General features: G+C 41.0%; 2 protein-coding genes across 4 annotated transcripts in view; one reads left to right on the forward strand and one right to left on the reverse strand.

Annotated features, from left to right (window-relative positions):
* The window catches only part of BEST3 (bestrophin 3), a 41,404-nt gene extending 31,242 nt beyond the window's left edge, over nt 1-10,162 (reverse strand). The window contains exons 1-3 of one of the 2 annotated variants that reach the window (XM_027107019.1): nt 8,746-10,162; nt 4,769-4,863; nt 4,072-4,305 (exon numbers count right to left, since the gene is read on the reverse strand). In XM_027107019.1, the coding sequence (XP_026962820.1) occupies nt 4,072-4,305; nt 4,769-4,863; nt 8,746-8,897 (481 nt within the window). In that variant the 5' untranslated portion in view covers nt 8,898-10,162. Of the gene's footprint in view, nt 1-4,071; nt 5,354-8,745 lie in introns of those variants that run through there. The other variant, XM_027107020.1, reaches the window with a different exon arrangement.
* RAB3IP (RAB3A interacting protein) overlaps nt 1-15,453 on the forward strand; it is a 166,290-nt gene that overhangs the window by 58,608 nt on the left and 92,229 nt on the right. The window lies entirely within an intron of this gene.

The following is a 15,453-nucleotide window of genomic DNA, read 5'->3' on the forward strand; positions in this document are numbered from 1 at the left end:
TCTTCGGATCTGCGTTTTTAGCAGTATTGATTTTTTTTTTTTTTTTTTTTTTTTTTTTTGCGGTACGCGGGCCTCTCACTGTTGTGGCCTCTCCCGTTGCGGAGCACAGGCTCCGGACGCGCAGGCTCAGCGGCCATGGCTCACGGGCCCAGGCGCTCCGCGGCATGTGGGATCTTCCCGGACCGGGGCGCGAACCTGTGTCCCCTGCATCGGCAGGCGGACTCTCAACCACTGCGCCACCAGGGAAGCCCCTAGCAGTATTGAGTTTTTAACACTATCTAAAGTGCACTGAAGTTTGAGAACATGTACTTTCCCAGACAGGTGGGTTTATGTAGGGAGTCACCTGACAAGAGGTTTTTTTTGCGCCCTCAGCATTGCCTCCTGCCTTTGCCCCTACACTTTTGGGGCCCCTGTGCTTTACCACCAGCCCTCTCTGCCCTCAGGCGGAGCAGGTGCCCTGGCTCTGGGCTCAGGGCACCTGCCAAACATTTTCCGCCATCCCTGAACTTCCTGTTCTTCCCAGAAACGTTGGCACAGGCCAAGGACAGACAGAGAGAGGTGGAGACACGTACCCAGTTGGGAGAGCTTGGAAACTGACCCCACGTGCAGAATGAGTCAGCCTTCTCTGCTGGGGAGCGGGAAGTCTGGTAAGTCTGTGCGGCCAGCCGACAGAGAGTCTGTGCCCATCCATGTGGGTGGCCAAGAGGCAGACCAGGAAGGACCCTGCCTGTGAATCATGGCCCCCAGCTTGGAAGGCAGTGGCTCAGAACCTTTGTCCCACCACCTAGCAGGCAAACCTTGTGTTCCTGTTGGGCACATGCTGGTCCACTACCCCTTCTTCTGCCTTTCGAGAAAACACTTAGGGGTGAAAGAGAGTAGTAGAGACATTTACACTGCAGTCATCAGTGATGGCCCCAGAGGGCACCTGCCAAGGCTTCAGCCCCCTCCTGTCGCCCTCAGTACTCTTCCTCCTTCAGACACGGCACAAAAACTGACCACAAACTTGAAGTGAGAGCGATGCTCGTTGTGTCCAGGCAGGTCTAATTCAAGTCCCCTAGATGGTAGTCTCTGAGCAGACTGCTCAGAGGCTACCATCCAGAGCAATTCTGGAGCCTCCAGCATGGTCGAAACCTTGAATTCACCCTTTTCTTAACTGTTGCAGTTTTGTTATTAGTAATGAATTATTTGACGAATGCCAAAACCTTTTACCACGGGGGTGAGAAAAAGTGTTAAAAAAATAAGCATCCCAGAAAAGACTCCTTACTTCTCAAACTGCAGTATATAAAAAGAGCAACATAAGAGCATGTTTAAATGCAGGTTTTCCAGGCCTTACATACAATGGTTCTGATTCAGTAGGTCTGACGTGGGGCTCAGGAGTATGCATTTTATTTTATTTTATTTATTTATTAATAAATTTTATTTATTTATTTTTGGCTTCATTGGGTGTTCACTGCTGTGCACGGGCTTTCTCTAGTTGTGGTGAGCGGAGGTACTCTTTGTTGCAGTGCGTTGGCTTCTCATTGTGGTGGCTTAGGCTCTAGGCACTTGGGCTTCAGTAGTTGTGGCTTGCGGGCTCCAGAGTGCAGGCTCAGTAGTTGTGGCGCATGGGCTTAGTTGCTCCACAGCATGTGGGATCTTCCCGGACCAGGGCTCGAACCCATGTCCCCTGCATTGGCAGGCAGATTCTTAACCACTGCGCCACCAGGGAAGTCCCAGGAGTATGCATTTTAAATAAACAACTCAAGTTATTCAAGATGTAAAGGGCCCATGGGTTTGTGGATCACACCTTGATACATACTCAAGTAAATGCACCTCAAGGAGCAAATGATTCTCCTATGCCCTTGGAATGGTTGGGGGTACTGGTGGTACGGGAGAGAGGAGTACTTGAGTGTTCCAAATGCCTTGGAAAGGGGGAAGTGTCGATGCAAGTACTGACCGGTGTTTGTGTAAGTTTGTTAGGGAGTGAGTGTCGGTATTATGAAAAGTGCACCTAAAGGAAATGGACTCAGATCATTCCCCCATTCATCTCGCCGTTTCTACTTGCCCCTCAGACCTGAGCACAACTCAGGCCTTGCTGAGCTCACGTCTAACCAGAGGCCCTAAAGGCCTCTCTGTCACCAGCCACCCCCTCTGCTTTTAATATGATGGTGATGCTGAGAGGATAGATTCGCTCTGAGAATTGGGCCTGGAGTCTGATTGCTGTCAGAATGCACTTTCTTCTTTCCAAGAATGTGTCAGGACTACAGAAATGTCACCTTCCTTCATCCAAGTAAACTTTAGCTGTCACTCATCCATTTGGAATGGGCCAAACGTTTCTCGTTTGTTTTTATGACTTTTTTCATAGGTCGAAATGCTTATCACATTTGATCCTTTAGACATTAGGGTAAGCAAAATAAGTTATCAAGTGGCATTTTAAACTTGGTCATTCTGATGCAGTATTCCACTTTTAAATTTGGAGGAAGGGTGGCAGTTAATTTTATTTTAAGTTCCGACTGGTTTTACATCATAATATACCTGTACATTTGCCAAGCCCTTTGTACCCTTCATCTGAATCTGTAACCGACTCCTTGCTCCCCATTACTTTCTCACATCTTGCTCTGTAGCCCTAACAACGGCCTCTACACTCCTCCTTCCTTATTTCCACCTTACCTTTCACAGTCTCTTGGTCATAGGGGACCAAGAAGACCTAGGATGTCATATCAAATGAGTCTTCTAAAGTGACCAAAGGACTATGTTATGCTGTTGTACTAGATGATTTCATTATTAATAGCAAGAACTCATGTCACACCATGTGCCGGGTACTGCTCTAGACACTGCAAGTATTAACTTATTTAATCATCACAACAAGCCTATGAGGTATATGAGGTAAAAGGTATTATAAATCACTCTAAACTCACTCTATGAATGAGGGAACTGAAGCATTAGAAAGGTAAAGTAACTCAGACAAGGTCATGTAGCCGGTACACGATAGAGAAGGATTTGAACTCTTACTCTGTGTTCTGAGTCACTCTCTATGTCGCCATCTGAGAAGACAAAACCAAATCAAACAAAAGCCCCCAAACCTCCAAAAACAAACAAAACATGCTACTCTTAAATATATATATGTATTTTCAAGGACATTCAGAAAAGGAGACTGGATAAAGCAACCTAATTCGAGACTGTACTCAATAGAAAGGCAGAATCATCTCGTGGTTCCTATATCTACTATATATTCATTTATACATTCCAGCATACTCTCAGATGGATCAAAGACAACCCAGCACAAAACCCCATTTTTATTCTGTACGTGCCAACAATGATCTCATTTAATCCTCATCCCCTTGAAGGCTGGTTTAACAGCTTCTTTGCTAAGTATTAACACACCAAAGAGAACCATTCTTCAAACGTGATTTGTTCTCAGCGTCCTGTGTCCAGAAGCCCAGGTACAAAACTGCATCTACTCTGAGGAATAGGAGAGACAACAGACCCCCACTAAAGCAGCTTTTACTGCCACCTCTCAGGCTCTGCCTAGATGAAAAGCCGCATTTCTGGTTCCTACCAGAATCTTCTGTGTTTGGTAGGTGCGGGGGGAAGGATTAAGTTAGGAGTTCTGAGCCTGAATTGAAATTTTGGCTCTCCCACTAATGAGCTATGTGATCCAGGACAGGTCACAACCTCTCTGAATCTCTCATGGTTTTTTTGAGGTCCATATGAAGTAATATTTATGAAAGTGCATAAACTGTAAAGTGCTAGAAAATGTAAGGTGATATTACAGAAGGTTTGAATAAATATGATAATTATTATATTATGGACCATGTGACTGTTTACAACTTAATTTGAGGTTGACTGTCTGCTGTCTCCTTTGCTCTGCCCCCCAAGTAAACTTCTTGAGGGCAGGAACCATGACATTCATTTTTACCTCTTAAGACTGTTTCTGGCACATGATAGGTAATCACTGTTTCTGGCACATGATAGGTAATCAGTAAATGTTTCTTGAATGAATGAATAAATAAAAGGCATTTTCCAAGGAACTTTGAAAGTTCTGATCGAGGTCAAGAGGAGACACATGGAAGGAAACGTCATTTACAATACCTGCTTCAACCACATGGTCCATCGTCGGAAACCTCTTGTACACAGCCGTGCTCACCGAGCGGAAGATGAGCAGGGACGTGAGGTTGACGTAGCGCATCAGTGTCCTCCTAAGCAGGCGCCCGTGCTCGTCACTTCCGTGAACACTGCTGGAGATGAGGAACATCAGCCTGTCTGGCCAGGGCAGATTCACAAACTGGTTCCACCATCGGTTCACCACCAGAGTGACATAAAACCCTGTAGAATAACAGGAAATTGTAAAGCAATTTCTTACTGTAGACATATTGTTGACACTGATGCTTTCAGCAGAATTTTAGTTTTTTTAGGGATCGGGGTGTAAAAAATATGTTGTTATCCATATCTGATGATTTTGCCCTCCAGAAAAAAAATGTAATTTGTGCCTCGCAATGCTGTAGCACCCAGTAAGTGGGTATTAGAACTCAAATACTGACGGCAAAAATGGAGAGTTAGTGAAAAGAAAGCCGAATTGTCCAAGAGCAGATTATTACCTCAAACTTGTTGGTGGTTAATTTAGCGAAAGCAGCCTTGAAGGTAAACCTTATGGATGATTCTGGTTCTATTGCAAGCAGTGACTTTTCAGGCATGCCTCTCAGCTTGGAAACACTCCCATGCAGAGTCATTGGTGTTATCCTAACGGAGACAGCTGTGTGGCTGCATTCTGCATGTGACCTATACTTACCAAGCACAAAGGTTACTGGAATTTGTTCAGCATATCTGTCACAGTAAATTGATAATTTTTCAAAGTAACGTTTTTGGGCTCCTGTAAGTAACAATCTGGAGCAAAAATAAAATGCACAGCCCTTTATGATATTATACTTCTGCACCTGCTTTGCAAGTGACATTCAGTGCAAACAATTAAGCGAAAATAACCTCAATTTTTTTTTTAAGGAGCAATAACTTTTTCTTTTCTACCTAAGCTGATGTATCTCAAAACCTTTTTAACTGCTGAATGTTTTAAGTACTAACGTTTTTAGTACATAAATGTTGTTGGTCATTACACAGTGGGACATAATAACCATTTTATTTTTAAATACTTCATATTTAAAATTTTTTTATATGATTAATGCATTGGATTTAGAGCAAAATACTTCATAAAAGTCCATTTTCCAATTATTCATCATATGTACTTAAAAAAAGAGTGCCTTAAGTGGATGACACTTATTAAGTAATTATTGAATAATAACCCTGGATTCGACATCCTGATCCTTACTTTTTCATGAATATGCTACTTAGTACATTCTTAATTATACATGTTGTACTTCAAGGGATGTTATAACTGGTTTTTTTTGTTTTTGCGGTACGCGGGCCTCTCACTGCTGTGGCCTCTCCCGTTGTGGAGCACAGGCTCCGGACGCACAGGCTCAGCGGCCATGGCTCACGGGCCCAGCCGCTCCGCAGCATGTGGGATCTTCCCGGACCAGGGCATGAACCTGTGTCCCCTGCATCGGCAGGCGGACTCTCAACCACTGCGCCACCAGGGAAGCCCTATAACTGTTTATTTTAAAGCCTACAGTTATTTAAGGGACTTCCCTGGTGGTCAAGTGGTTGAGATTTTGCCTTGTAATGCATGGGATATGGGGTCGATCCCTGGTCAGGGAGCTAAGATCCCACATGCCTTGGGGCCAAAACACCAAAACATAAAACAGAAGCAATATTGTAACAAATTCAATAAAGACTTTAAAAATGGTCCACATCAAAAAAAAAAATCTTAAAAAACATTTTCAAAATAAAAAAATTAAAAATATACATTTAAAATATAAAACAACACAGATTTAACAATTAGTAGTGAAATTTTTATAATTATGTTTGGTGGGTTTTTATTTCTATAGTATAAATATAAAAATTTATATTATGGATCTGACACAAACCCATTTTCTGGTATTGTTAAACATAAATCCATTTAATGAAGCTATTATTGGTATTTATGTTGCAAGGAGGAGATTCAGAATCAGAAGAACTATCTCAAGGCAGGTTAATAATAATGATCAAAATCCAGAAAGAAAACACAGATCAATTTGAATAAATGAATGAATGCAGCTTTTCCAAGGGAGGAAGGAATCCCTTGAAAACACTCATCATAGCATGTGTCAGAGGCCTATTTGGGTCAGTAGAACTTTGAAGAAGGACACAGAGAGATAATGAAGTGACAGTGAGCCACCGACCAGACTGCAGATGAAGACCTGGGAGCTGGTGCTGACCAAGAAGGTGTGTGGGTGCAGGGTGGGCTTGGAGTTCCTGCCTCAGCTTGGAAGAGGTGTCAGAAATTCTGAAATCAAGAAAAGCTGACAAGAGAGGCATCACCTGGTGGACAGGCCTATCAAGGTCATGCTGATGAAAAGTTACAGCTAGAATGGTTTCTGGTACTCAAATAAAAATGATCAGAGAGAATTTAAACGTGGAGAGCACAGACCGTAGGGTTTAACAGAGCCAGGTTTGAATCCCAGATCTGCCACTTAACAGATTTGGATTTGGAGCATATTTTTAAATCTCTCTGAGTCTCAGTTTTCTCATTTGTAAATGGGGATAATTAATACCTATTGATATGTATCAGGAATGTTATGAGGATTAAAGAATATATGATATATAAAACCACTTAGCATATGTTGTCACCCTTAATCAATAATAAAGTGGTTGTTACTATTAATAGTTGGCCAAAGGAAAAAATATTTAGCTGATAGACACATAGAAATTTTACTAGCTAGAAAGTACCACAGCGAGTATTTTGTCAAATCCATCCCCAAATAAAAAGAGGTATAGGGCTTCCCTGGTGGCGCAGTGGTTGAGAGTCCACCTGCCGATGCGGGGGACTCGGGTTCATGCCCCGGTCCGGGAGGATCCCACATGCGGAGCGGCTGGGCCCGTGGGCCATGGCCGCTGGGCCTGCGCGTCCGGAGCCTGTGCTCCGCAGTGGGGGAGGCCACAGCAGTGGGAGGCCCACATAACGCAAAAAAAAAGAGGTATAATCAAACTAGTGAATTCTTGTTCTGTCTTATGTTTTTTTTGCTAGGTATAACTATTTGCTTATAACAGGATTAAAAAACTTAGCATCATTAGTAGACATGAGAATGAAACTATGTCTGTATTTGTCTACAGATATGTCTGACTTTCTCGACAGATTCAACCTGTAGTTCTTGGTAGAGCTTTGATCAACATATAAGGGTCTATTTTAAAAAACTTTTACATTTGAACTTTAAAAAATGAAAAATGGCTTGAACTAATGATTATTGTTATAAATGTAAGCCCTCTTTGGTCTTTAGAAAACATATGTGCATACAATTTTGTGGGGTATAAATAAGATATTGGAGTCAAAGTTAAGGCCCCATGGAGCATTTCTGGCTACAGTGCAACTGTTCTAAGAGCTATTCTATTCTAAGAGGCAGTAGCAGCAATAAATTCACATTAGTAAAAATAAACTAATTATCCTGAAACGTCATGTGTCTTCCACCATTTCATATTCTGAAGGAGTAGGTGACACATAAAATAAATCATCAAAATAATACCGTATTTAGAAGACAAATCTGAAAAATTATTAGAGGTTTTTAGTAAAACTTTCCTTGTAAAGATATTTTGCCAAAATGTATACCAATATATACAGTTGTTTGGAACTGTAGTTTTGATATGGAGCAAAGTAACTCTTCCTATTCTACTTTTGGTCATTATCAGCTATAGCCAAATTAAGGTCCCTCTTCTTCACATGGTGTCCTGTCGCTGCAAGGAAGAATGTAGGTGAAAACAATGATACACAAATTTATCCATTGTATGCAGAAGAAAAAGAACAAACTGATGAACACAGTAAAGGTGGAAATACAGCCTCAAAAACCTTTAGCTTTTCTATTTTAAGTTTTAACTTTCCCCAGAGAAGAAATGTATGCAATCAATATTAATTAAAAAAACTAATAAAACTTCCCTTTTATAATACTGATAAAATTTTATTAAGACTATAATTTTTAGTTATAAAAGTATTTCTTGGACATGATGTTACTCATATTTCCTGTCAATCTGACAGGCAAAGTTTGTGAGGTTATAAAGAATAAACGTCTTTTATGAATATAATGTGCCCTGAACTCAGAAGATATAAAGAAAATAAATTAGTTTTCAGGCCTTTTCTTTAATTGAGATATTGGTAAAGTTGGGGGCACCAACTTGGATAAGATTTCGTCATTCCAGGAAAGAGGAAGGAAAGTTGCCTGATACACACTATTCACGAACATGTTAACTATGTAGGTAGTCGCTGCAAGCCGTCAAATCAGAAACTCAAACTATGAATAACATAGTTCAGAGAAGCACAAATAATTATTTGTCTGTGGACTTTGCCATTCAAAATCATCACTTAGTGAGGTTCTAGGTATAAATCTTTCATTTTACGCCTATAGCAAAATTCTTGAAGCACAACTAATACCTCATCATGACCAATTAAAGTGGGGCTGGAATGAGAGCCACCTGAACATGACGGTTAGAGTCTATCTAACATCCTAAAAATGGTTAGGTGTGGATTAAAATACCCAGTCCTGGGGAGAAGTAGGCAACAGAGGATCATGCAAAGGAGGAGGTTACATAATGCAAAAGTCAGCGGCAGCAAAAAGGGCTTGGATTTTTGAGACTGTATTCATATATGCTATCTAATGGCCATTTAAGGACACATGCAAAGGAAAGTACCTGTACATAAAACTTATTGCTGTGTAAAGTACAGCAAAAACAATAAATTCCCTGTATAGTAGTTTGTAGATGCTGCCTCTCCACTTGAGGAGTAACCTATGAAATCCAAAAAAAGTCGCATTTGCTACTTTACTGGAGTAAGTGACAGTCATCTTGGATAGTTTTTCTTTTTTTTTCTAGAAGAGCAAGAAGACAACACACAAGTAAAAAGCAATGTTTAAGACAGCGCATAAATCTGTATCTCAAAAGAAACCCTAACCAGCAGCCAGTCAACCATCTCTACTTTTTGCCTTTCTCAGCTTGAACAATTTGGAATTTGGAGATAACCACCAACTCAGTGCTAAATCTTTTAGTAGAAAAAGGGAAGAAAGGAGTGTCTGGAAAAAGAAATATTAGAAATCTTAAGCTTGCCTTCATTTCTAAATATTTTGAGATTATATAGCCATTACTCAATAAATATTTGAATGACTAAACGAGATATATGAGAGATGGTGTATTATGATCTGTCATATATTTTCTGAATCCATGGGAAGATCTAAGGTATTGATATGCTATATTAATTGACCTTTTCAAAAGCAGTGGTCAAACTTATTGTTTGGGGCTTTATTTGCTAAAATGTGTAAAGAGGTATTTACTTCACCCTTAAATTTCCTAAAAGAAAGTTATGGCTCTCTTAGAAATCAGGAGAAGCCAGCCCCTTGTGGGAATTTAATTGATGGGTTACTTTTGGTTGTTTTAATTTAATTGTCTCTCTAGTGGAGCTCTGAGTGCATAGTTAGCAATCTGTGCACTTCACAAGGTAGACAAAACGTCGGGCCACAGTGATACTAAGTAAGGTGCATTTTCCCATTGAAAAGTCCCACATAAAATGCTTAGGGATGGGGCACCTTCTGTTTGGAGCTGAAAAAATGAGGCCATTATTTAGGACTCTTTCCACCTGGACTGTTCCATGGATGTGGGTGGGTTGAGAACTGGGCCCCAAAGCCTAGTTTTTAGTGGATTCTCTGGAATTCCATTGCTCTTCACCAAGACACTAAACATTCAGGTTTTGAGAAGATGCCCCAAAGCTAATCTTTGTTTGAAAATCCTGCTCCACAGCTTTCTAACACAAAGCATACACAGTGAACATGAAATTTCTTTGAAACCTTTTGCTTTCAAAAGGATCTATGAGGAGTCTTATAGAGCTACTTCGACTGAAATGATCGAGTTTTTAGGTAGAACTGTACTAGACATAAGTAATAAATCCTATAGCAGATTTCTTATACAAAGTAGCCTACAGCACACATTTTATCATAAACAAGGACATTTTCTGTCTTTATTTAGAGGTAGAGGAAAAACCCAATTCTCATTTGCCTAGTTTCCCTAAAAAAAAAAAAAAAGAAAAGAAAAGAAAAAAAAGTGAAACTCTGGAACTATATTCTGGAGCGGTATTTTTTTTTTTCTAATCACCAGCCTAAGGCTTCAACTACTGATGTTAACAAAGAAACCAGAGATTTTTTTGGCAAAAGTAGGTATCATTACGAAAGGTTGGGACTCAGGCGACAAAAGCAGTTTCATTTTTCCATTTTCACTTTGTCTCTTTGTCTAATGTGAATACAGCCAAAACTGGGAGAGAAGCATAATAAATTAAACCCATTTCATAATTTGTTCTCACGGGCACTGGACTTTTGAATAACAGTCCTTAAATAACTCTCTTTCCTTTAACAGTTCACCCCTCTGGTACAGCTCTGTCAGAAAAACCAAGATCACATCGAGTAGAGGTCAGAGGTAAAATGCATAGGTATACTCTGTGCACTAACCTATTTGTTTGGTTTGGAGTCTCCGACAGGAAAGACAATCTCCAGGCTCCCCCTGCAGAGGTGCCTTCGGGTCGGTGTTGTACTCTCGGCTCACCCTTCGCTCATGCGGAGTCTGGAGAACTGTTTATGCCAATTTGTCCACTGGTGACGGTGATAGCCGGGAACAAACAGGAGCAACAGCTGCTGATGTGGTTTTTTTCTCATGTATAATTATAACTCCACCTGTTGCCCAAAGCACCACTTTGAATGAGAAGTCGGAGGTAATGTGAAGGAGCTTGGGTCACCTAAGTCTGTTATTTTCATTTTGACTCTCCCCTGGGATCAAGGGAGAAAGAGCCATTTGCCCCTAAAGTGCTCTGAAGAGGCTCCGCCAGCCAAAAACAGGGAATTGGGACAGTCTGTGTGTGCTTAAAACAAGAATAAATTCTTGTGAAGCCTTAAACTGGGGCAGACAAGAACATAAACAGGATTTTCATTCATTTGAGAGGTACTGAGAATGCTCTACCATTAAAAACAATAAGCATGAGAAAAAACCCAGGCCCAACTGGAAAGGACCCAGAGAAAGGATCACTGAAGAGTCTTAAGGCCAGGAGAGTGCCATCATAGTGCTCACCACTAGGGACTCACCATTTCTCAGTTTCTGCCTCATTGGCTCCTTATTAACCAGAATGGCTGAGAAGTTAGAGGCCTGCAATGTGAGTCACAAGAGAGTCTAGAATGGGCTTTCTGCTGAGATGGAAGCAGGCTCGTGCAGCAGTCCCAGAAGACTTGCACAAGAAGAGTTTCAGACAACAGAAAATAATCCTAAGCGACTGTGCAGTGGGTTTCCATTGAAAGTGATTTTTGCTGGATTTGGAGGATGTAAAGTTGTAAGCATTGAATCTTTGAATGAGATTCATCCATCTGAAGATGGCAGAGGAGTAAGACATGGAGATCATTTTCCTCCCCACAAATACATCAAAAATACATCTACACTCCTACTGAATGCTGGCAGAAGACCTCAGACTTCCCAAAAGGCAAGAAACTCCCCACATACCTGTCCGAGTGGCTGACAGCGTCTTGGTGCTCTGGCCAGGTGTCAGGCCTGAGCCTCTGAGGTGGGAGAGCCGAGTTCAGGACACTGGTCCACCAGAGACCTCCCAGCTCTATGTAATATCAAATGGCAAGAGGTCTCCCAGAGATCTCCATCTCAACATTAAGACCCAGATCCACTCAACGGCCATCAAGCCCCAGTGCTGGACACCCCATACCAAACAACTAGCAAGACAGGAACACAACCCCACCCATTAGCAGAGAGGGTGCCTAAAATCATACTAAGTTCACAGACACCCCAAAACACACCACTAGACGTGGTCCTAATGAAACTTCAAAGCTTTTGCACAGCAAAGGAAACTATAAACAAGATGAAAAGACAACCCTATGAATGGGAGAAAATATTTGCAAACGAAGCAACTGACAAAGGATTAATCTCCAAAATATACAAGCAACTCATGCAGCTCAATATCAAAGAAACAAACCACCCAATCCAAAAATGGGCAGAAGACCTAAATCGACATTTCTCCAGTACAGATTGCCAACACACACATGAAAAGATGCTCAACATCACTAATCACTAGAGAAATGCAAATCAAAACTACAATGAGGTATCACCTCACAGTGGTTTGAATGGCCATTATCAAAAAATCTACAAACAACAAATGCTGGAGAGGGTGTAGAGAAAAGGGAACCCTCTTGCACTGTTAGTGGGTGTGTAAATTGATACAGCCACTATGGAGAAGAGTATGGAGGTTCCCTAAAAAACTAAAAATAGAACTACCATATGACCCAGCAATCTCACTACTGGGCATATACCCTGAGAAAACCATAATTCAAAAAGAGTCATGTACCACAATGTTCTTTGCAGCACTATTCACAATAGCCGGGACATGGAAGCAGCCTAAGTGTCCATTGACAGATGAATGGATAAAGAAGATGTGGCACATATATACAATGGAATATTACTCAGCCATAAAGAGAAAAGAAATTGATTTATTTGTGGTGAGGTGGATGGACCTCGAGTCAGTCATACAGAGTGAAGTAAGTCAGAAAGAGGAAAACAAATACAATATGCTAACACATATATACGGAATCAAAAAAAAAAAATGTTCTGAAGAACATAGGGACCGGACAGGAATAAAGATGCAGACGTAGAGAATGGACTTGGGGACACGGGGATGGGGAAGGATAAGCTGGGATGAAGTGAGAGAGTGGTAAGGACATATATACACTACCAAATGTAAAATAGATAGCTAGTGGGAAGCAGCCGCATAGCACAGGGAGATCAGCTCCGTGCTCTGTGACCATCTAGAGGGGTGGGATAGGGCTGGTGGGAGGGAGATGCAAGAGGGAGGGGATATGGGGATATACATATATGTATAGCTGATTCACTTTGTGATACAGCAGAAACTAACACACCATTGTAAAGCAATTATACTCCAATAAATACGTTAAAAAACAGCAACAAGCATGTATGTTTGATTGCGGTGTGTGTGTGTGCTTGTGTGTATGTGAAGAAGAGTGTAGACAATTACTACATGTGATGGCATACAGTAGTGGAAACTGATAACACACTGATTCGTGACATGTGTCATCCTTCCACGGTCAGCTAGAAACATGCTTAGTTATTCAAAACGTTTTCTCTTAGGCTTATTGTGCTTCCATACTTTGCTTCTTGAAAGAGAGAGTTCATCAGCATTCTTTAAATAATGCAGTAAATAATTTCGGGGTCAATTCCCGGAAGATTTCCAACCTTCTAAAGTAACGTGTGCGCTAAGTGCTGTGCCTTAAGCTTAAATAAAGTGACTATTAAAAATAAGAAAAAAGATGCTTATTCTAAAATTGAAAGTAAATACATTTGAAATTTTTTCTATAGTACCTTAAGTTTTATATCTACTTGACTGGTTTCTTTATCAAACTATAAGTACCTTAGAGCAAAAATAGAGTTGTCGGTGTCTGATTTCTTGCCCCTATCCCTGTACATAGCTACAGCACAGAGCCCGGTGCATACTGGATATTGAATATCTATTTCTCATCTGATTATCACCTTGTCACTATGATACTTCTGTTAGTACATTTGGGGGAGTTTGTGAACATTTTAAAAGCGTATCTACACTGCTGCACGTTTTATATTTGGGTTGCCATGAGAAGTGGCTGGATAGACCCAATGTTACATTTAGAAAGGTTTGCAAGGCTGATCAATGCTGTAGAGTTTGAGCAAATCTAAACCCAAGTGCTTATGAAATAGAAATGTTGGAGCTATTTAAAAACAATCTTGCTCTTGGGTGTCTTACTGGATGTGTGGTGGCCCTGAAACGTGGCATGATTCCCGGCAGTTATGACTGCATACCTGCGGGAATCGGCTTCCTCTATGGGGCTCCGTTGGCTGGTCCCACTTTTAAGCAGGGTTAATTACATTCATCTTTCCTATTGAACAGTTTTGAGGAATGACTAAGTAATAGTTGAATTAGCATTCTAAAATGCAAATTAGTCAATAATGATTGGATTGAATGAACAAACTCCCATTGCTGAGCTCTGAGTCTGTTGGCTATTTCTAATAGGTACTGAGATGCCATTCAGAAATTAATTCATTAGAGGGGACAAGCCAGTACAGCCAATTTCAAGTATCCGACAAACACCAAATTTCAAAGTTAACTGTTCATATGAATTTTTTTTTTTTTTTTTTTTTTTGCTGTATGCGGGCCTCTCACTGTTGTGGCCTCACCTGTTGAGGAGCACAGGCTCCGGCCATGCAGGCTCAGTGGCCATGGCTCACAGGCCCAGCTGCTCCGCGGCACGTGGGATCCTCCCGGACTGGGGCACGAACCCATGTCCCCTGCATCGGCAGGCGGACTCTCAACCACTGCGCCACCAGGGAAGCCCTCATATGAATTTTTGAAGAAAAGTTTAGTTTCTTGTTTAAAATAGACAACTTTTTTCCCCCAGATTCTAAAGGTAATGTATATTAAAAAATAAAATGTAAAACAACATATAAAGAACAGAGTGGTACTCTATCATGCCACCCTAGAGAGGTGATACTCATTTAGCATAAAGTTCACCTTTTTAGGCTTTTGTAGAAGATATTTTAAATCCTATAATTAATAGCAAACAATATAAGAGACACGCAATGTCAGGGCTCTATGAAATAACTATACCAGCCATATTTTCTTTTGAAAGCAAGTATCAAGTTTTCCAGTCCTGGCCACTATGATTTTCAACAGCCCTGATAAACACGTTTGTCTTTGATTCCAGTAAACCTCCAGTGACAGGACAATTCACAAAAAAGAGTAACTGATCATTTCTAAGTGATGGAAATGCTGATATTCATCCATAGATGTCAAGAAAGATCACCCTTTGTTCCTTAAGGAAACAAAAAGCAAGTTTAGGTAGGCAACACCACTTCCTAAAGGAGAGCCAGCTATTCATTTCCATTGATGTGAAAAATCTTTTGCCAAATTTCTCTTGAGCACTTGGTTGAACGTAGTCATGTGTATGTGAAACTTTGCATTCAAATAGTAACCAAATGCTAGAAATTGTTTTATTTTGGAGGCTTTGATTCTGACTCTAAGGCTTTTGGACATTATTAAATGGGGAATAAGAAATCAGTAAACATTTTTGAACAGGCAAAGGGCTTGACAAAAATCTGTGTTGCAGAAAGGTGAGTCTATGAGATGGGAATGTGCTGGATTTGAGTGGGCGGGGATTATAGGAAGGGAATCAGTTTGAAGGTTATTATGGTTGTTCTGGTATGAACTGGGGTGGTTGGCAAGTGGAATGCAGAGGAAGGATGGTATGAGAGAACCCAGAGGCAAACTACCACTGGAGGAGAAGGAAAGGAGGGAGATGGGGGGAGGGAGAGGAGGAGGAGGAAAGA

This window comes from Aethalodelphis obliquidens, unplaced genomic scaffold (genome assembly GCF_003676395.1).
Source record: "Aethalodelphis obliquidens isolate GAN/ISIS:26980383/991018 unplaced genomic scaffold, ASM367639v1 scaffold8, whole genome shotgun sequence".
NCBI lineage: Eukaryota > Metazoa > Chordata > Mammalia > Artiodactyla > Delphinidae > Aethalodelphis > Aethalodelphis obliquidens.